This window comes from Hypomesus transpacificus, chromosome 15, assembly GCF_021917145.1.
Source record: "Hypomesus transpacificus isolate Combined female chromosome 15, fHypTra1, whole genome shotgun sequence".
In the NCBI taxonomy this organism is placed as follows: Eukaryota; Metazoa; Chordata; class Actinopteri; order Osmeriformes; family Osmeridae; genus Hypomesus; species Hypomesus transpacificus.
The window spans coordinates 7,780,152-7,802,312 of NC_061074.1; the positions used below are offsets into that span (position 1 = coordinate 7,780,152).

The following is a 22,161-nucleotide window of genomic DNA, read 5'->3' on the forward strand; positions in this document are numbered from 1 at the left end:
CTAGGAATGTTGTTTTGTGTCACTTTAAGAATATTTGCATACACAGGAAGTATTGCATGCTGTCAAGTGCTCGTGAGTACTTTAGACGAGATCAGTGCAAAGGGTGTGCGAACAATCTTTACCCCTCTTCATTTCCAACACCTGCATTTAACCCACAACATCTGCGTGATTCAATTGTTGTGCTGTTGATTCAAGTATGGCTCAATTTGAAGAAGTGAAAGTTCATGGTTACGATGAATTTAGCAAAGCAGTGTCTGAGAGGAAGGGAAAGGATATTTTTGCATATTTTTCTGGAAATAAAGACGCACAGGGAATGAGCTGGTGCCCAGACTGTGTAAAAGGTAAGCTAGTATTCTTTCGTTTGATGCCAGTCACAGTAACATTTTGTGAATCTGTCTTTTAGCAGAGTAAACATTTACTCTGTCACTACTGTCATTTAAGATGTTCACTGTCTTCCCTACACCTTTGCTAACACGCAATGACAATGCAGGTGAGGTGTTCCATACAATTATAGACAGACTAGTGTTTTTCTGATTGCATACAACTCATGAACCATTTTTGCAATGGCGTGACCATGCAGAAGGGCTATAAGAATAATAAGTGCTTAGCTGACTTTGTATGAGAACAGAAGCAAACTGTGACCTCAAGTTGCGTATCATTTTCAAGTTGCATATCATTTTCACTTCTCTCCTGTCCTGCAGCCGAGCCGGTGGTTCGAGGAGAGATGTCCCACCTCCCTGACGGTTCAGTGTTTATCTACTGTCAGGTTGGAGAGAGACCCTTGTAAGTCCTCATTTCCCCCAATTGACTTTCTTCCATTCTGCAATTCCGCAATTCATCCTGATTTAGGCCTAGCCTACTTCTAAATATGACTTTTTTAAATATATTATATTTGGTCAATGCCTCATTTAGAATAAGAATCGTAATAGGTATGGATTAAAGCAATTTAACCTCTGTTAATTGTATCTATTCTTTTTGGTATGTTTACTTTTGTATATTTCCCTAGTTGGAAAGATCCAAGTAATGAGTTTAAGAAGACGCTTAAGCTGAGTGGGGTTCCCACTCTGCTTCGATATGGAACGGTGAGAAGGGGATAATTTATTTTTCAGACACATAATGTTAATATAATACTTTAACAAGAAATCTGTCAGGGAGAAAGCATCATCATCTCATATGGTCTGTTAAAACAAAGGTATTGGAAAGATGATGTGGAAAGTTCAATTTTCTTCCTCTCACTTTTTCAAATGCAACAACTTAACAATCCCATAGAAAAAAAAAAGAAAAAACGTATACAAATGAAAAAGGTGAGCTGAATTGTTATTTTATTTGATGCCAGCAGGTAACAGAAATGATGTGTATTTGTGATTTTCAGCCTCAGAAGCTGGTGGAGGAGGAGTGTTTCAAGGCAGACCTGGTGAGAATGATGTTCACTGAGGACTAGAAGAGCAACATGTTCTCAGTCATCATCCTTGTGCTCCCTGTATCTGTGCTGGGATGGAAGATGATCTTACCTTTCTCACTAAATTACATTTCACTACAAAATAAAGTTGTATTCTTTAGGTTCCCATTTAAGATATGTTTAAGAGTCAGAGTGGCAATACTACCAATCAGTGAATGTCTATAAATCTATTCAAATTATCTAACCAATTGCAACTTGAGGCCTTAGTAGAATTGGGGATTGATTTTATACATCAATGGGGATTAGAAAATGTATGAAATAATGAAGGTATTTTCGAAGCGTATGACATACCCCTCTGCCTTGTTGGATTGTTTAGTGCTGTGCAGAGGAAGTTAACTGTATTTCGTGATTAGGTTTATGGACTTGAAAGGTAGACTAATGAGTAGGCTACATATCAACTTAAAATAGGCTATGTGCTTTCTGTCGTGCTGTGATTGTGTTGACTTGATCATGACAATCATGTTGGTTACGTGAAACGAATAAAATGTCAAATGGATCGGTTGTGATTTTACGTCTGTTTATATTCTAATATTTAAAATAAACTTAAAGGGTTAAATGTCTTCTGTAGCCTACTACGAATTCGCCATCTGATTTTTGCAAAAGGGACGGTAGGTGGCATTCATTCCTTGCTATTTAGAAAATCTTAGACTTTTTTTTTCTTTTACAACTGATGTCATCTTCTTGTTTAGAAAAACCATAAACATCCTACATTTAGATTTAAATATTTTTAGGTGGTGGGTTAATAAAAAATAATTGGGTACCCAATTCAACAGCCAGCGTATTGACTCATTCTGAGTATTAGCCTAGTTTATGTGAAGAGTCACATAGAGGCAGCAAGAAAAAAGTCCTGGTTTTAAAATCCCCAAATAACTTACGACACATTCAGTACAGTGGGCTATATTATACTGTACCTATGTATACTACCAATTTTTTTATATGATGTATTGATAGGCTATGCAATATCGCCATTTTATAACTAGATGTCATTAAAGACTTGCGTGATTTTGACCGAGGGGCGCGCAACCACGGTTGCTGAAGAATATAACTGGAGCGCATTCCTGCACACACCTCACTGGTGTGTATTGAGCTGAGATTGAGAGAGTGGTAGAACGGTAGTGTGCCTAGTCTATCGTGAACACGTTTCATCGTATGACAAGGATTTGGCGGTGGAGGACGATTGAGTGTTGGTTGTCAGTGAGGCTTTCCGTTTCAATCTTCAATAGTCTCGCTTCGATAACGGAATTACAAGGGTCTGTTTCAAGGACTCGAGCAGCTGCGATGTCGGAGTTTCTGGTGAATCTTCTCGGGGAGCGGCTCGTGAACAGCGAAAAAGCCGAGGTAGATGTGCAAGCCCTGGGTAGCAAGCTGTCTCTGCTCGGTCTTTACTTCGGTTGTAGCCTCAACGGCCCTTGCAAGCAGTTTAACGCCAGTCTCTGTGAGTTTTACAGCAAGTTCAAAAAATCCTCTGAGCACAAAGACAAATTGGAAATCGTCTTCATCTCATCAGACCAGGACCAGAAACATTGGCAAGACTTTTTACAGGAGATGCAATGGCCAGCATTGCCTTTCAAAGACAGACACAAAAAGGTAAGGAATTCATTATTTGAAAAAATAGGTTCTAAGGGAACGACTGCATCTCTGAAAAGATGATACTAATTTGTTTTTATTTTCACTGACCATAAAGATGTATAAAGCTTGCCTTTTACCATTTACCACCATACCATTGTATGGTGTAGGCTGTATTGGCACAGGTGATGCCTTTTACTGTTGATTATTTAGGTAATTTGCACATACACGTTGCAATTATAGTTGAAGCAGGGTTTAATATGTAGGCGGTTTTGTTACAAATGATGCGGTCTAACCTGCTACACCCCCCTTTCAGTAAATAATTGCGCTTGTCTTTTAAATAGGATATCTGGACTAAATCTATGAGATTACTCGAGTTTTCTAGTCTATTAGATGTTATTGTCTGCAAAAGCACTCTCTCGCAAACGCATAAAGTCACTCACAAACAGATGAATAATATACTTGTTTTGAGAGATAATACATTGAGTTCTGAGCTATTTATTGAGTACACGTGTCAACCAATATCAGAAAAGTGACCTTAAATCCAAATCAGTATTCTTTAATAGTAATTGAATTAAAGAAACAAACAATGTAGTCTCTTTAAATTATGGTGTAATTGTAGGCCTAGTTGTATTCCATTATGTTTTAGTGTAATTGTAGGCCTAGTTGTATTCCAATATGTTCATTTTTGGGTTATGTGTTTAATAGTGGAGGTAGCATATAGCAAATATCAACTATACACAATTTGATTTTTTTGTGTACAGCTATACAAAATAATCAAAATCCTCATTTCATTGTTTTATGTGTTATATATTTTGATTAACAATTATCAATAGTAGATTCCAAAATGTAATATTGTGTGTGAATATGTGTGTATACGAATGCATGTCTGTGTTTGTAAAATAAAAAATATGTTTTCATTATCAATTTAAAACACTTGATGCTGGTAATGGTGTTTAGTGTAATTAAAGGTGTGTTGATTTGTTTCAACCTATAGGCCTAACACTACAGTGTTTAATATTATCCCCACTATTATGTTAATCACCAAATACAGTGAAATTGGTCTGTAATCTTGTAGATATTAACAGATGGATAATTTATTTCTGTAGTTCTTCTATAATTGTTTATTCATTCACTCCATAAATAATTATTTCCATCTGTGTTTATTTGTATTCTGCATAGGTTGCGTTGTCCAATGATACACCTAATTGTATGATGACTATCAAAATAGCTAAGATTATCAAGTGTGAAATATAAAATATACAGTTTGTTCTGTGAAATGGCTGTTTGTCAAATTACATGTGTTGTTGTCATGACAGTTTGGTGCATAGTGAGGGAAAGGTGATCTCTACAGCTGTAACATCTATTTCACCTGCAGAGAGGAACCATTTTGGTCCTGTGCACAACATGCTCCTCTACATGCAGCAGAGAGCCTGTCTTGCACTGAAATTATTATTATCCTTAATAACAAATTACAATTAATCCCACAGAGACCGCCGTCACCATTTATTTGGCAGTGTGTGTGGTTGCAGCTGCACGCATATTGTGTCCTGCTAAAGAGGAATAATATGTGGGTGGGAAGGTGGATGGATTGTGTACTTTGCTGTTGTAGTCAGTGGTGCTTATGAGGGAGAGAGCCGGGGATTGTGCAATAATAGGATTTTTCTAAACAAGTCTGGCCTGCGCCATTTTTCATCCCCGTCCTCAGCTGGTAACCTGGCAGCATAGGACAGTAGTGTGAAGGGTAATATCTCAGCCACTACACCCCACTGAATGCATTGAGAATCAAATTGTGCACTTAATAATATTATCCTTTATAACATTCTCTTTTCATTGCTCTGAAATAAGTGTCTTAAGATGGTGATGATGTCGGCCTTCGGGACCATTTCCTTTTGCTTAAATATTATTTTAATTATTAAATTACATTTTCCCCTTTTCTTCCATTCTTCTTTACACTGGTAGTCTTTATAGTGAAGTATCTTTTATTTCATTTGGCTACTTATTGTGTAAATAGGGGCAAAGTATAACCAAATGTATTTGCTGAAAGTCATAAAATAGGCTATTTTCTTTATGGATTTATGGTGAATTTACTCTCACGCTGTTTCAGATAGGTGCAGCATGATTTAAATTGAGTCAAGGCCCTTCTAATGCACAGCAGATTGCCAGTGATGGTTTGTGTTTGACTTCATTATGTAGTCCAGGCGGAATAAGGGAGAAATGACGGAGAGATGGGGTTTGTCTTGAGCCAGTCTGGGCGGAGCGTAGCCACAGTGCAGCATTATTGTTGTAAACGCTGGTGGAAAATATCTGCTGTCTCAATGTTTCTATTGTTCACAATCTGTTATAGAGACCACTGGAATAGAAAGGATGTCATGTAGAGTATTAGGAGGGTAGAGTATACATTTTGTATGCAGCTATGAAGAGAACTTTAATCTAACCTCTGACCTATTCTTGTTTTTAGGCGGCAGTGAAAATCGTCAGCTTACAATAGTTTATCCATGTGATGTTTCTAATGACAAAATCACGTTTAGTATTTCACCTAGAGCTTCGTGGGCTTCTAAGATTCACTGTTTTGACATCTGAGAGTGTTCATGCATATAATGCCTGTGTGTGTTGATGTTCATATTTTATAGGATGGGCAGGGGAGCTGAAAAGCCTCATGGATTGGCAAGGCTTTTCCTGTCCTGTTTTGTGGACCCTTTGTCAATATCTGACTTGTGAAGAGAACATCTACAGTACTGTTAGGTCCCTTACAAAATTGCACAATTTGTATTTGTAGGAATCATTTGTTAATTATTGTATTTTTTCTCCAATTTATTTTTGTTACTTACTCAATAGATCATTAAAATGATTTACCTGTTCTTTTGTGTCAAAGATTTACACCCTGTTTACACAGACGCAAGGCAAGATGGCAAAAACGCTGACTGCAGTCCTAAATCAACATGTCTGCATTCAAAGTATAATTTTTGACAAGACCTGCTGCGAGTTTTTCTTTGAGCAAGTGTGAAGTCTGGCACTGAACAACGTGGTCAAGGCAGTCTGTTTTGTCTCTGTTAGAAACGTGCGTTGGTCCTAGTTTTGGCCTGTGCGCTCATGATCGTAGCAGCCACTGAAGAGTAGCGCTGTGTGCCTTGGAGTGCTCTAATTGGTGTATGATGTTGACCTGAGGGAGAGCTGCGTTGGTATTGTGGGTCTGCGGGTTTTGGAAGTGGTCCACTCCCCCTCCCACCCCCCTCTTCGCAGGCCTTGGGCAGGGTGGAGAGTGAGGGGGGGGAGAGTGAGGGGGGGAGAGTGAGGGTGGAGAGTGAGGTGGGGGGGGGGGGAGAAGTGAGGGGGGGGAGAGTGAGCTCTGTGGGGCCAAGCCTGCACATCTCCTGGCAGAGCCTGCAATCTTTCTCAATCGCCTCTTTCAGAGCCTCATCACCCACCTGGCCTCCCTCCACCTCTTACTGTACCGGCCCCCGACCTCCACCCCCTCCTCGCCTCCACCCCCCCCCCCCCTCTCTCTCTCTCTCTGGCTTGCCTTCTCCTGCTCTGTGTACTCTGCTCTGTCACTCACATCACCGGGAATGTTTGTTATCTAATCAAGCAGGGATAAGCTTCAGACACTGAGGAGAAACACGGCTGGTGTTAACACTTACACCCCAGCCTGTGTAATCTCCATATAATCGCTCTGAAAAGCTATTCTTCATTTGGTTGTATTTGGACAAAACATTATGCATTGTTTATTTACTTAAGCTGTTTTTACTTTGCCATGTCCCTCGATTTCCACTTTGTTCGCTGTACTGCCTGAAAGAAAAGTAAAGCTGACAGTGCCATCTTAAAGAGTACATGAGAAGCTGAGTGAAATCAACTCAGCCCAGTTGATTTCATTCCAGCTGTGGACGACACATGTCATTCATAGCATCAAAGTCATAAAAGATGCGGTTCGCAGACCATTTCATTACTATTAGCTATTTTCCATTCTTAGAATTTCCATTCTTAGAACGGAAGCTTTGAGATGAGAACACCGCTTTGCAGTTTCACATCCGCGAGCGTGTGTGCTTGAGGCCCAATGGCAGTGTGTTTCAGTGAGTGGATGTCTGCCCAGTGTTATAGGAGGTATGGCTGTCTGCTAGCTGAGCGTCGTGGCTAGCTGGCACTGCCTTACATGGCGTGGTACGAGGAGTAGTGGGAGAAACGCTCGTAAATCAATTAAAACCTTCGCCAAGTCTGTGTGAAGGCTTTGCTCTGCCAGCAACAGTGGAGACTACATTCTGAGGCAGTGTGTGTGTGTGTGTGTGTGTGTGTGGATGGACAGAGAGGGAGTGTGTGTGTGTGTGTGTGTGTGGACAGAGAGGGAGTATGTGTGTGTTTGTGGAGGGGGAATTACACCCCAGTGAGAGAAAGGCCTCCTGTTCATACCCCCAGCTCTGTACTGATACACCCACATAACCCAACCCCTCCCTGCTTGGGAGCCCTGGCACCAGGGCCACAGCTGCCAGGGGCTGAAGAGAAGGGGCCAAGGGTGCCTGTCATCAGGGTGTCACTGATCCGATGAAAAGCACGCCGAGCCCTGCTCATCGCGTATCTCAGCCTCACGCCTGCAGCCTGCCTTTGATTCCTGCAGAAGTCTGTGGGGGGGGGGGGTGAAGAAAAAGAAAAGAAAACAATCTTGCCCTCTTTATCAGCAGGTGATAATGTGCTGTTCCTTATCTGTAAAGGCTGCTTGTGGTTGAGGTTTACCCTTCAGGGATGCTCTGTGCCTTGTCACTCTCACTCTGAGAATCCGTTCTGGTTGATGTGTTGCTGTGGGAGGTTCCTTTCTTTGTGCATATCGGCTCACCAACTCAAAATACCGTCTGAAGCATTTGTGTGATATTTACAATGCCCATTGATTTATATTATATTGTAATATAAAAGGTGTGTGTGTCTGAGTAATGAAGCTATACCCTTGCTGGTCTATAACGTTGACCTTTCGCTTACTGTTACCTTGAGAAGCAGACGTGCGGTCGAGTGTCTGTCTGGCTCAGCTCCTGAGCCACAATGTCGCTCCATTGTCCCTGCAGCTGCGATCGCCTGTTACCTAACGCAGTGTTTGACAAGAGCTCGCGGGAGGAATGTGGGCAGACACCTGCTCCGCTGAGGCAGCGAGGCCAGAGGGTAGGGAAGTGCAGCGCTAGGACAAGGCTGTGGACCGCCAGCCACGCCAACTGTTGCTTCTCACACCAAGCTAGTGTTACTGTCCTCTTTCACTGGGCTTTGTCTTCCCTTTACTGCCAGCACTGCAATATTGTGAGAGACGACAATAGAGATCTCATCGGAGGTGATGTTTGGGGGGGTTTAAGTTACCCGTTGAGAGTGACTTGAAAACAGGGAGCCTGTGTGGCTTTTGGAGGGACCCAGACCTCCCTCTCTCTGTCCGCCACCAGATCGGTTTCTGCTTCTGTTATCCGCCTGCGAGGTCCAAGTCACAATGGCTGTAGGGCTGTGACCTCGATCTGTGGTACAGGAACCAATGAACAGAGACCCTGGGATTGGGCCTGTTTCTGTTGTCCCATCGTGCTTCCCAGCTGGATCTTTTTCAGGACTTTTTTTACCAGAACTTTCCACAGGACGGTGACGTTCGAGAGCACCAGCATGACCGTTGCTAAACCGCAGTGTCTGCAGTAATGCTCAGACGAGGACAACAGATGCTTCATCGTCTTGCGTACATTATTCCAAACCGAGCTAATTAACACATACTCGCCAATCCAAGTCTGTATTTCCCTGCTTTTTGTCCAGACGGCGGCTCTCATCTATTGAATGGAAGGCCTAGGTCATTATAGTTGGATTTTAGTTTTCTGGTGAAAGCAACTGCAGGAAAATATCTTGGCCATTGCTTAATTTCCATGGAAATAAACATATGGTTAGTACTTCCCCATGCCTCTCGTCTCTAAATGCTAATTTTCTTTCTCTGTCTCTCTCACTTTGTCACTGCCTGTGTCTTTCTCTGTCTCGCTCTCTCATTCTGTATTAACAGTGTAGCAGCCCCCTAACCGGAGCGGCCTCTTTGTTTTCCTTCCTGCCGGGAGGGTTGATCATGTGATCATCCCCTCTTCCACTCATCACCTTGGATTTCATCTCCACCGAGGAGGCCAGGGAAGGGAGTCAGTGAATCACAGACAGGCACATCTTTATGGATATATGTCTTTTTGAAGGACAGAAAAAAGGGATTTTTTAAATGTCTACCACCTTACCAAGACTGTCTCTTAGATGCTCTCTCTCGATTTGGCGTGTTTGCTTTGGTAATGGCAGTAGCTGGTTTTCAGTCTCCAACCTGCTTTCAACCCACAATTCTCCCCAGATTATTAATTGTCTATTTAGATAACCTTCAACCTTCCCCCTTCTACTTATCTTGTTTCTCCCCCCCCCTCTGCATGTCTATCTCACGCTCTGCCAGTCGCCCCCCCCCCCCCTCTCTGATGGAAATGGCAAATGATGATGCACTGTGGTGAGAAGCCCCCCCCCCCCCCCCCAGCGAAGTGTTTCATTGAAGTGTAACGGTGCCTGTGGCTAAGGCTCCTGTCTGAAAGAGCCCTGCTATACAAACAGGCCTACTGTCTCAGCTTGGAGCCTGGCACACTCACGTCGGCGCCAGCCCTGCTGTCTTGTCTACTACTGAGCTCTTGCAAGTGGTAGTGAGAGGCTTCTTTCCCCCAGCTGTCTGGTATACAATGGGATAACCCAGATATGACGGCTAGTGATACAGCATGTAACGGCACCTTCTCTTTTCACGCTCTGCCTCCATCTACCCTTTTACTGTGTGCTTCATCACTCTCTTCTTTCATTTACAACCTTTTGATTTCTTAAGCTCCGTTAAGAAAGCAATTAAATATTATTATAAAATCAGTTCGTTTGTCCCTGTCTTTTCTGTGTAGGTTTTGTGGGGTAGCAGGGTCTCTGGGTTGTAAGCGGAGGACAGGTAGACATGTGACTAAGAGGAGAGAGTGGTCACTTCCTCAGGCTAATGGTGTAAGAGAGAAGGGGAGTAGGGAGGTCTGCTCGGCTCGGCTCTGCTCTGTCAGACTTTTAAAGCTTGTGTGACAGAAAGAGGACACGGCATCTAATACATCTCTCCTTGAGAGAGGGGGAGGAAAAGAGAAAAAGGAAGAGGGAGAGAGAGAATTATAGAGGCCAGGAAGGAGCAAAGGAAGGCACAGGCAGGAAGATTAGATGGGAGTTGAGGAGCCAGCACTTCCAGTTGACAGTGGATAATCGTGCTCAAAAATTCACCAGTCACTCGCTCAAGCGTGTCTGGGACTTTACTGAGCCTTCCTTAAATATAACCTCTTGAATGGGTCTGTAAGATTGCTTTTTTTTCCACGGAGAGCCTCCTCTTCATTGGACCGCGAGTGTCGTTGCTTTCTTTAAGATTAAAGGGGTGAGAAGTTCACTGCAGCTTCACTGTGAAAGGTGAGCAGTCTCGCAACCCTGAAATCACACTCTGTCTCAATCCTTCTGACAGTTCAAAGACCTCCACGGCACGCCAACATACACACGTCTCCCCTGGGAGGAGAGGGAGGTCGAGTTCAGGCCAAACCGACTAATCGCCTTCATCTCGGGAAGCTTACAGCCAATTAGCACCTCCAAAGTCACCAAACCAACCAACCCGGCCCCATTGCTGTCTGGCTTCCTGGCTCAGATGTTTCTGAGCCAGGGTTTCTAGAGATCACCCTACATGGGACTTCTGACCTCTCTAACTGCCTGGGTTCGATGGGTGGGTGCTTCTAACGCAAGCATGGGATGTTCCTGGCTTCCTCAGAGACAGATGTTTTGGGGAGAGGGAGGGAGGCTAATGTTAAGCAACTAGATAATGAGGCAGCAGAGGAGAGGGTGTGCGTCTAATAAGGACGGGTGGCAATACGCCGCCCCCCCTTTCCCCCTTCCCCCTCCGAAAAAAAACCCAGAATCGTTTTCCATAACGTCAAGTCAGCTTTTTAAGACAGTCTTGGTTTCAGAATGCCAGGTGTTTACCTCAGTGCCTTACATTTTGAGTGATGGTACAGCAGGCAACTGCTGTCTTAACTGTGGAGGACTTGATGGAGATGGAGCCAGATCCAGCTATCATCTCCATCTCTTTAGGTTTACTAGTTTAACAGCCCACTGTGGCGGCTGGAGAATTTGTGGCTTAACTTGATGTGCTGCTGTTTGATCGGCAGGAGGGGGGGGAGACGGTTCAATTGAGTGACTGTGGTGATTCTGATAAGAACCACAGGGAATTTTGAAAGATTTTTGGCCGCGCTACTCCCTGCAGTTTGCTGTTCCCGCAGCCCTCCCTCTCTCTCCAGAGCTGGTTCCCATTCACTCCTGCTTTCTCGGAGCTAGGTTATGAATTCAGATGTCTACTGTTTGAAGTTGTGTAATGCTCTGTCTACTGATTAGCCATTCAAACAACCAATCTACTCTGCTGCCACATTCCCTTGTGTCACTGCGTGGCCATGTCTGTTTATTCATACAGGCCACCACAGCAATATGCTCTCCACATAATTGCATCCAATATTTACTCAGGAAAATGGGATTTGGTGATCTCTCCCACTGACAATCCCCTGGCAGGGGAATCCATCCCATCTGCTTTTTTTAATGACCTTGTTACGACTTGTTGGGTTGTCAATGCGTTTTATATGATCTGTTGGATACAACACACTCAAGTCATTATTTAGGACTGTTGCTTGGACATTTTTGCCTGAGAATAACTCCGGATCTCATACAAACTTGATTCATACCATAAAGGCATCAGATACATCACATCAGCAATCTATTATTAGACAATTCTTTCAGTGTAATCTGGAGTTATGAATGTGATTTGACAGCCACGGGAAATGAATCCAGCATAAACAATTCTTACAGTCCCTCCCTTTTTTCCCCCTTAAACATGGCAGCCATCCAGGGTTAAGCCAATACTGATGAAAGCAGAGTACTGTTCAGATGTCTGAAGAATCATGGACTTAGGCTTGTTTGTTCTCCGCAGCTGCAAGCTTTTTACAGGGCAACAATTTCCTCTGATTGCACCGTTAAGAAATGGCACGGAATCTGTAGAATGCAGAGACAAGAAGACCAGGAACAGACAAGGGGGACCTGACGACTGTTCCGATTGGAGGAGTTGCTGATGAGGGGGGAGGCTCTAGTTATCTGCTGAGGAAAAGGCAGTCCTACAAAGAGCAGGCTGATTTGAGGTAGAGACTGAGATCGTTGAGGTTTGGACGAGCACTCTATCGTTCTCCGTCCGCAGCCTCTCTTATCGCTCTTACCGAGGTTAACTTTCCAGCCGTAGCACAGTTCCACACTCGCCAACTACCGCTATAAAATCTATTATTGCTCGTCCCAGTCACCTCCAATAAAAAACCCTGCTACACGCATTCCATGCACATCCAACCCCTTAGTTACTCTGAGGCGTAAGTACAAGTTCCAACTTTTTAATGCTCGAGGTCTCCAAACAAGCAAATCATCAAGTGAGAAGCCAGGTGATGACTGGAGCCCCTTGGCCCCCCCTGTAAGGGCCCTGCTGCGAGCCAGCCATGCCTCCGTGTCCGGGCCTAATCGCTGTTTTGATTAGTCTTTTGCTCCACATCCGTGTCGACTGAGGGGGGGAACCAATCCCACGACTGTGTGGAGTGAAAGGGGCTTTATCAGCTTAAGCTTGTTGTAAGGAGCACGAGAGGTCTCATCTCTTTCACTGAGTGGAGAGAGCCGCCCTCGGACACAAGTGTCCAGGCAATTAGAGACGCGGCAGCCTCAGAGAGATTACTGGCAGGGAGAGGGAGACGTGGCCGGGCCCGTCGCTTTCTTCACCGCCTCATTGTCGAGGGAGGCTCCGCATTCGAGCCGTGCGGTGATTGGCTGTGCTCTCAACAGGCGGTGAAGTGGGAGATAACCTGACTCTGCAGGGGTTCCCCTGTGCGCCGGGGCCGAAGGGTTACGAACGAAGGAAAAGGAAATGACGGATTAACCTGCTCCAGTAGAGGAATGTCTTACTGGAGGAATCCATGACGCTACACTAATGGGTGAAAACACTTACCCCCGTGTTTAGACGTTGTCACGAGGGCATATTGAATTAACTGAAGTTGATTCCCCCATGAAATCACAGCTGATCCTTTTGCCTCTTACATTTGTTTTGCTGGGGCACTAGAGGAAGTCATTATGAAGGTGATCTCCAGCCTGGTGAAGGGTTTAGTCCTGTCAGGAGAGTCGGGGAAGGAGAGGAAAACTTAACGCACACCAGACTTATTAACTCCCGGTCCCCTCGGTAACGTGGCTCCCTACCATGTCACTCCCCACATGCTCATTGACCCCCCCCCCCCCCCCCCCCCCCCAACCCCTCTGCCGGCTGAGGAGCCCAGCAGGTGTGCTGCTCCCCCTCAGCAGGTCCAGGCCTAAGGCACTAGCCTACCTAACCCTACACAGCCCTCAAACTCCGAAATACGTTTTATTTTTATTTATTTTTAACTCATTTTTGAATGTGGTCCAGTACAGCTCCTCCTGTTTGCGAGCATGTGATCCTGTGGAAGCAGCCTAAGCAGAAGAAAAGGTTAGCTGTGGAGGAGAAGGTTTCATGTCAGGAATGTCAAGGTTTCTGCCAAGTTACCCCCACCTCCCCCCTCCCTCCGTTCTTCTCTTCCATCATATAATTATGGAGCGCTGGAGGTATGTGAGGAGCGACTGAAAGTGAGACTGAAAGCGGAGTGTATTTTAATGTTGGAATGATGAAACCTGATGGTTGATATTTGGGACTTGCCAACAAACCCTCACAGTCCACCTGCAGAACAGCCCCCTTCTCTACGTCTCTGTTATCCCCAGGGTCTCTGGCCATCCTCTGGGGGAGAAGATTGATTTCCCCTCCTCACGAACCATCCCTCTTCAGCACCAGGTGTCTACCCCCTCTAGCAGCCAGGAGCTTCTGCAGATGGACAGAAACCTTGTCAAGAAAAACTGGGAGATTATAGGGCGTGTTCCAGAAGGTTCCTATCAAACCTCTTCTCTCCCAGATCTTGATATATTGTTTGAAGTCGTCTTTCCTGAATACTGTCTTCACCCCAGTATTGACGTATGAAGGCTAAAAGCGAGGGAGATCTATTTACTTTGTTGTGGTGATAAACCGTGTGGCCAAGTTTTGCTTGGGGTGGGGGTGGAGATATTTTTATAACGTACACAGTAATTAAGCTCTGTAATTACTGGTATTTACTGGCATTACAGGAGAATTAAAGTGACTCAAGTCAGCAAGTTTCGTCATCATCTAAAGACCTATTAGTGGTAAATGAGGAAAACATCCTGAGCTTCCTCTAAAACTTGTTATTTTTAGTAGATCATCACAACACCTAAATCGTCCTCTACATACCAGGAAAACAACCAGACTTGAGTTTACAAGTCTCAGACGGAGCTCAAGATGAGAGCGTCATTCTGGCCTCCGCTCCACTGGCTCACTGGCCTCCTCCTGCCCTCTTCTGCACAACTTTATGACTTTTCATTTTTTGTTACTTTTCAGCTGAAAGCATGGCCAAGCTAAATATCTCGCCTGGCCCTCAAAGCTTGGAATATTTCAGATGAGAAAAGCAAAGCAGTTTATGTAAGTTCAGGGATGGAGATAACAGATTGCAAGTCTTCTGTGAACAGTTAGTTGCTGGTTATGAGTCACGGTATGGGTCTACCACACACTGCAATAGAATACAAGGGACTAATAATGTGCAAATATTTTAAGCTGATTTGGGTTTCTTATTTAGCAGCTTTGCCAAATTGTGGTGTAAGATTGGAATAATATCACATTGTTATTGAAAGCATCAGCAATCCTTTTATAGATTTGACCCCCCCAAAAAATGAGCTTCAAGCCATTTTGAATATTTCAAGTCCTGTTCCTTGGCAGAACTAGACAGAATCCCACCCACACACTTCATCCTGCAGAAGTAACCCACAGCTCGCTATCCTTCCATATGAGGGCTCAGAGGTGTCACAGTAGGTAAGGTTTTCAGCTGTGTGGGTGTTCCCGATTCTCTTTTCCAATTTCCCTTCAGTTTCCTTTTTGATGTGATACCCGTGAGTGGATTTGGCCTTGAAATCTAAACTCGCTAACCTAGAATTTTTCTCTTAATTGGGCCTCCGTCTTCATGGCTTCCTCCTTCATGGCTCCAAGTATGTAGGACACCCCTGGGAAATCAGGACCAGGACAGGAGGGATCAAAAAGAGTCCTCTTCTCTCTATCCCCCTCTCTCCACGCACACTCAATGATGAAGATTGGGTGTTAAATGAAGCTCTCCAGAAGATCTCTCTCAGCTTTGATCTTTAAATGGCAGTATTTAGATGTTCTATTTCTCCATGTAGATCCCTCCCATTGCCACACTCTAGATTTTCCTTACAGTCCTGACAAACTGAAATATGACTCTTTGCCTGAATCTCTTTGAAGCTACGGCATGTCTGTGAATAGGACTGCTTATGTACAAAGTACACTATAGAAACATAGGACGTAACAATTCTGCCTTGCAATATAGGCTTAGTTCTTACACCAACATGCCTTTTTTTGGTTTCACTAGCCCTGGTAAGTCCTCTCCCCTTACAGCCAGTCTTTGACTGTGTATGCCACATTTAAATAAGTAGATTGGGGTATGGCTTTGGGGTTTTCACTTAGTGGTGGAGCCGGGGTTGCAGTATGAGGATATTGTGGTCTGGGTTGGCATTGTGTTAAACCGAGGATTGAGAGACAGGCCTCCTTAACAGGTTTTCACCGCCCAGGGTCGACTGTACAGCAAGGCTCCCATCTTGGTGAACTGTGGCCAGCTGTAGCAGGATGCCAGCCTGAGGGTTGAAATGATTGTTTCAGTATGTGAGCTTACTCACCAGCAGCCTGACCACTGCAGCTGTTTCCTTTGGTGTTAAAAGACCTTCAAAGACTAGATGCTGTATGCACGTCTAAGTATTTCTTACTTGGAGCGCATGCAGGTCAGAATGTAACAGTCGGTTCTTAGATGTGCCGCCATTTTGGAAAGTAAATACAATTTAAGTTTAATGGTCCGAGTGAGCGAAGCTGGTAAAAAGAGAACATACTTAAGCGTGAATACTTGAAGATGTATCATCCGTGAGAGGTGATGGACACACACACACACACACTCAATGTTTCTCTTTGATTGACTCCACCCCCACAGCGGTGTCTCTTTTCCTCTAACACAAAGGACCAGGAAGAGTGAATTGGGTCTGGTTTCCTCCCCCCCCCCAGCCATCTCTCTCTTTTACTGTTTTGTAAAAACTTTCCTAAGAGGTTTTGGATGTTCACATCCCAAAAATAGAACCCCTGATCTTTCATTATTTAGTTTCACACTCAGTGCATAATGATAAAAGAATGGAGAGCAGTTGCCACGCAAAGTTCTGGCATTATTATGATAGCAACATGTATTTATTGTTCATGGCCTCAACTCAAGGTTTTTGTGGATAATTGCATTCACAGGCTTGGCAATTTATTATTGTTTTGCCTCTCAGAAGCCCCATCTCCCATGCAGCTCCCTCCCAAATGAGCAGCACTCTGTCATCTCCCAAGCCAGCTTTTCAAAGACCTAAACACTCCAACAGTCAACTGATTTGGACAAAACTATGCAAAACGGGAGTATTCCTCTCGCATTTCTCTTTGTGGATTTGGTTTGATAGATTCAGCCGTGAAGTGGTTAGACGTAGGGATCCACTATACAGGGGGACTGTGGCTCATCGTGTCGACCTGTATCCAAGGGTTTCCTGTTATTGGCCAGGGCCTGGGTCTGTGTGGATGTTAGTAGAGTGTGTGGCACTCTTCCTGCACACTTTCTCAGGCTCTAACAATAGCCCCTTCACTGCCGGCCTCCCATAATCCTCTCTCTTCAGCCCCCTCCCTCCCTCGTTCCATCCCTCCTCCAATAAGCTTTCTCTTCAGGCCCAGCAACCCGCTGTTTTGTCAACATCCACCGATAACTCCTTAGAGTCGCAGCAAATAAGCATCTGGATTCCATGTTCGGCAAATGCTAAAGCTCCTTACATATCAGTGGTTATATAACCCTTCAAAATAATGTGTGCCAGAGATTTGATTAGATCGAGGCTATGTCTCTTTACATAGCCAGCGCAAACAAACGAACAATTACAGATTAAAGGAATCAACCCCACACTGGCTTGTCTTCGGGCTTGTCTAACAGCGTGCAGGTATGCAGGTATCTGGGAAAGCAGAGGAGAGCTGATGTTGGGCCAGGCAGCCTGCCAGCTCCTTTTAGGATCGGACTTCAACAAGTTGACACAGCTGATCCAGACCAAAGCAAACTCCGTTCCCTGCTAGTTTGTTTTCCCAGGAACCCCCACTGCCCCCCCCCCCCCCCCCCCCCCCCCCCCCCCAACACACACACACACCCCTTACCCCCCTAGCCTGCACGTTGGCTCCCTCACCGCGGCTTCCACTTCCTGACTCAACGCTCGTGCAATCGCCATGGCCTGTGAGCAGCTTTGATATCTTTTCTATGAGCTGAGAATGGAGTCCCTACAGAGAGCCCACAGTGCAGAGACGAGATCCGCAGTTTGAACTGTTTGCGGTTTGCTTTTATCTGGATTTAAATGCCTGTCGTCTCTTGATGCTTAGTCTGTGTCTCTGCCGTTATGAGATGGTTGTGATCCAGTTGATCTGACCTCAATATCTTCTGTTATAACAGTGCCATTGACTTAGCACAAGAGGGATGAGTAAGGTGTGTGTTCTGTGATGTAGCTGGATGATTGAGAGGGTCAGGTCCAGTCCCTGCTCATTCCGCTTGAGAAGAAACCACTTTTCAATAGCTGGGCACTCGCAGGGTTAAGCTTCTCTTTGCTACCATAGGCTTTTATAATCCACAGGGGTCCGTCAAGGGTGAATTCTCTGACAGGTGTCAAGGATTAAACATGCTTTTTAAAAACAAGCAAATCTCTCTCTTTCTCCCCTTTTTGACTTTCCTTTTTCCCCGCTGTGGAGATCCTTTCAGCTTGATTAAAAATGCAGTTATACCCTCATTTATCCCTTTATGCATTAAATTGCAATTTTTTCTTTTATAAAATGGAGTGTAGGGTGGTATTGTCAATCAAAGCTGAGGCTGGGGGTGCAGGGCCCTGGGCTGGGTTGGGTTGTTGGTCTGAGATGGGTGTGCAGGGTAGAGAGGGTTGATATGATGTAAATGGCGGGAACAAACAGGCCTTCTGAAGGCAATCCAGCCTGCACAGTGATTGTGGCCTTGCCCAAGTGTACAAGCTCCGATTTTCTCTTTACAACACTGTAAGAGGGTGCATGCCTTCGACACGACGCAGCAACAAGCATCAATGTCACTCAATTTTAGTGAGAGTGAGTGCCGTAAGGTGGGGGCAGGGAAGGGGGAGGAGGCCTGGGATTAGGAATGATACTCCAGAATTTCACATCAAACAAAGCAATTACAGCATGCTGATACATGGAGCTAATGGCTCTTTACAAGGACGGGCAACCCAGCCCTTTTAATTACATGCTATTAATTATTAGCTGGGTTCACATTTGCTGGCTACGTAGAGCCAGGCGTTTTGGTGTGTGGGCATATGGCTGGGTTTAGGAGAAGGTTCCAGTGGGGGGTTCCAGAGCTGGCGCCTCAGGTGGAGGGAGGGAGGGACTCTGAGAGCAGACGGTGTTCCCGAGGGGCAGCTGTCCAGGGGACGGCAGAGGATCATGGTCGAGGGCGCTGTTCTTCAGGACTACCGGAGCGAGGCCCTTCCACATCTCACAATGCCTCTCAATATATGCTAAGCTGCCTGTGGACAGGCCCTGTTAAGCACAAATGCTACGCTGGTGCTCCAGCGATTTAGCCCTGTAAGGAATATTACTCTTAATAAGGTCCCCTCTCACCCGCTGACTTGATCCCTTAGTGAGCGGAACACATATTAAATAGCCATGAGGAGTCTCATAGATGTTCTGTTAGATACTACTATTCAGTAATACCGCAGACAATATCCTACAGCTTCCTTCTGAACACAACCATAGGACTTTCCCTCCTTGGTGAAGGAACGAGAAATTTAAAGGAAGCTTACTTCATTATGTCCATTTTTCTCTTTCTGTAATGACATGCTGTCTGCAGTCATAAATCATCTTGACTGCAGAGAATGTACTGGGAGGAGTTTGTGCTGGGGGGAGTGCTTCTCTTGTGAAATGATGAAGAAATATGTCTTCGTAAATATAATGAGTAGTAAGTGTAATAAGAAACATAAAAAAAATAAAAAACATTGGCTCGAAATTAATAGATGCCAGAAGTGGGAAGTCATGAACTTAAGTTTTTGTGTATTTCTTTGTTCGAACTATTAAATGTTAATGTGTTTGGTGTATTTTCGTTTTCCAGCTGTGTATGGGTGTGAAGGGTGTTTTTGTCCAGGGGATCATGAGCACATTGCCAGGGGACTGTGACCAGGATATCCTGCTCTGGCAGAGCCTCTGAACCCGGCCAGTGTGCCACTAGGCCCTGGACTAATGGAACACGGCACCGCGGCAATTAAGCGTTTTTTTTTTGGGGGGGGGGGGGGGGGGGGGGAATGAATCAAATAAACCGTCCGATGCCTGCTTGCCCTGATTTTCCCAGGGATAACAGAAATAGATGTGGAGCCTGAACACTGGAGAGCTCCATGTTCTGTGATGACGAACTGGAGCAGAGCCGGCCTCAGGGGCTTGTCTTCTCTCTGACCTATTAGCCGTGCGTCCATCTAGATAGATCCCACTTCCTTTACAGTCCTCCTTTGACCCACCTACCCACCAGCAAGGCTGAGCGATCTGGTGGAGAGGAGGTGACTGCAATATGAGGGCTTTTATTTGGGTTCGTGGTGTGGCCATATCTATAGGACGTGTGTGTGTGTGTGTGTGTGTGTACTGCATGGTTTCGAGGCAAGCTGACGTTGATGTGTGACTGTACTACTTGCATCACGTTGCCTTCTGCGTCTCATGCAAGATCTGTGCTTATTTTCTGTGTAAATAAGCACAATCTGAGTTGAGACGATAACACTCCCACTTCAGGTTGTGAATGTGCTGTCAAACCCAGGCCAAGAGGACTGACTCCCAGCTGTGGACAGGGCTTTGAAATGGTTGAGTCAACCTCCGGCCTTGTCAAGAAATTCCCTCTGTTTAATTATCATGATTTGAGAGAGGGAGGGGGAGTGGGCGGGGGGAGGGCATTGAAGGGCCGATGAGGGAGTAGACTGGGATATAGAGAAACACCAAAGGTCTTGAGACAGAGCGGAAGACCTTAAATCGTTACGTGCCGAGAGGTTGTGAATCCAGGAGCAATTAACACTGATTGGATTTCTGTAGACCATTATGTAGAGGATGGGCAAAGAACAAATTCAATAAAGCAGCATTTCATAGATGTCCCCCTTGTTGAATTGTTCTCCACTGAACAAGCTTGAGCTAGCTGTTCATTTCTTGTTTTTGTTGTGTGATGGATGAAATTTGCAGACTGATTCTCATAGTTAAACAGTGCGGCAATTCAGACTGTTTGTGAGCTCATTAAAAGGATAAATAGTGGCATTGAGTCGTTTGTTTTGTGCAAGGGATGCCGTTGTTTTGGACAAGCGAGATAGAGCCATGATTTACTGGAAAAACCCAAACCGTATCCCCACTTAACGGTTGAATCCGGGCTGAACCGGTCTGTGCCGGTCCACTTGCTACTCAATTGGAGAGACCACCCGGAATTATTTTGTTGGTTTACAAAAAGCGAACATTGTAACCCTCTGGAAAGGAAAAAAATCAGAGAACAAAAGGACAAAGTAACAAATAGCTGAATATGACATTTTTGAGGCCTAATTGCCTCTCATCCCTTGCAATCATCCTGGCTGATTTATCAAGCAGGATGAGATTGGGAAGTGCGTGACAGAAGCTCTTTGTTGAGTTTTAGACAAGCTCTTTTGAACGTACACCAACGTCTTGTTGTGATATCTGGCCACAGAGACGGACTCCATTTTGTGCAACATCTGATGCAGAAATGGCTCGTTTCTTCAGCCAGTATCAGGAACCTTTTGTCTGTTCCACTGGCCCCCGGGGGGGTTGAGAGAGTATTTCATGGGAGGATGCTGTGGTGTAGGGGTGATTGAAGCTGCCTAGAATGGCAGGAAATGTTCCAAGGCCATAAAGCAGAGCAGGAGTGACAAGAAAGGAGCAGAGACTGGCTGTGTGGTCGGTTTTCTGTCAAAAATTCTAAATATTGTTGGAGTAAACCCGTTTCCTCTGAGCTTTTGCATTTTAAAGGACGCAAAACGGTATGGAGAGATCTTGACCAGTTGCGACATATTGTCTAACAAAAGTGAAATAGCACCTAAACAGAGAAGGGACAGGATTGTTGTGGACTCTGATCTGAACTGCAGCTCGGTTAAGAGGCTGTGTTGGACTACTGTTTACATCACCAAGCTCTTAACTCACGTCTTCGCTATTTGTTTTGTCAGTTTATACTGTTGGCTTTCCCAGCTGGATCCACAGCTTGTGGTCCCTCAACAGCCGAGCCCTCGTTGAAGGACCGAAGCTGGAGGTAAATAAAAAGTAGGCCCTTTTTCTGTCACACGTGTGTAGCACATTCCCCTCCTCTCTTAAATTTCCATAAATAAAAAAAAATGCAACAAAGGAAATGGCAGAGCGCAAGGCCGTTCACAACAAGTCCTCTAATCCTATAACTGAAACGGGATTGGGACTGACAGTCCATCTCCCACCTCTCCCTCCACCTTAGGGCTACAGAAAGACCTGAGTCTGTGATTACAACCTGTCCTTCTGCAGTGACCTGGCCCCAGCCTTTGTGTGCCTGCAACTCCACTGTCATGTCGCCATGTTCCACCACCCTGCAGCACATTGTGAGCCGGTTGACCGCATGTATTGGTGGGGGTTGGGGGGGGGTCAGTTGGGCTTGTGTCTGGCGGGATGTGTGTATTTTCTAGGAAACATTTCATCCTGTGCCTGCTCGTGTGCATTACCCTCAGTGCCACTCACGGGCCACAGGGAGCGGGCAGGAAACGACCAGTCCGCCCAATCCTGTTAATGTGGAACAGCATTTAATTAGATCCGCTCCGTGTCTGTAATGTGTCAGTGTACGGCGGTGTGAGGGCTCCACAGCGTTCTGCTTAACCTCCAGGGGCGTAAGGTCCAAGCTCAGAGCAACGCCACGACTGCG

The 22,161-nt window shown here is 45.1% G+C and overlaps 2 protein-coding genes across 2 annotated transcripts in view; both read left to right on the top strand.

The window, feature by feature from the left end:
- Positions 1 to 26: 26 nt before the first annotated feature.
- txndc17 (thioredoxin domain containing 17) lies at positions 27 to 1,973 on the top strand. The gene is made up of 4 exons (XM_047035785.1): positions 27 to 341; positions 702 to 783; positions 1,007 to 1,082; positions 1,373 to 1,973. The coding sequence occupies exons 1-4, from the start codon at positions 197 to 199 to the stop codon at positions 1,439 to 1,441; spliced, it is 372 nt and encodes a 123-aa protein (XP_046891741.1). The 5' UTR covers positions 27 to 196; the 3' UTR covers positions 1,442 to 1,973.
- Positions 1,974 to 2,503: 530 nt separating this feature from the next.
- Positions 2,504 to 22,161, top strand: part of nxn (nucleoredoxin) — a 43,706-nt gene continuing 24,048 nt past the window's right edge. The window contains exon 1 of the mRNA XM_047035518.1: positions 2,504 to 3,046. Within this exon, the coding sequence (XP_046891474.1) occupies positions 2,609 to 3,046 (438 nt within the window). The 5' untranslated portion in view covers positions 2,504 to 2,608. The remainder of the gene's footprint in view (positions 3,047 to 22,161) is intronic.

What these genes read in the sequence shown, in the direction of transcription:
- txndc17 (XM_047035785.1), top strand. Translation starts at nt 197, where the DNA reads ATGGCTCAATTTGAAGAAGTGAAAGTTCATGGTTACGATGAATTTAGC. An exon ending in GTGCCCAGACTGTGTAAAAG is followed by an intron (nt 342 to 701) that starts GTAAGCTAGTAT and finishes CCTGTCCTGCAG; the next exon opens with CCGAGCCGGTGGTTCGAGGA. An exon ending in CTCTGCTTCGATATGGAACG is followed by an intron (nt 1,083 to 1,372) that starts GTGAGAAGGGGA and finishes TGTGATTTTCAG; the next exon opens with CCTCAGAAGCTGGTGGAGGA.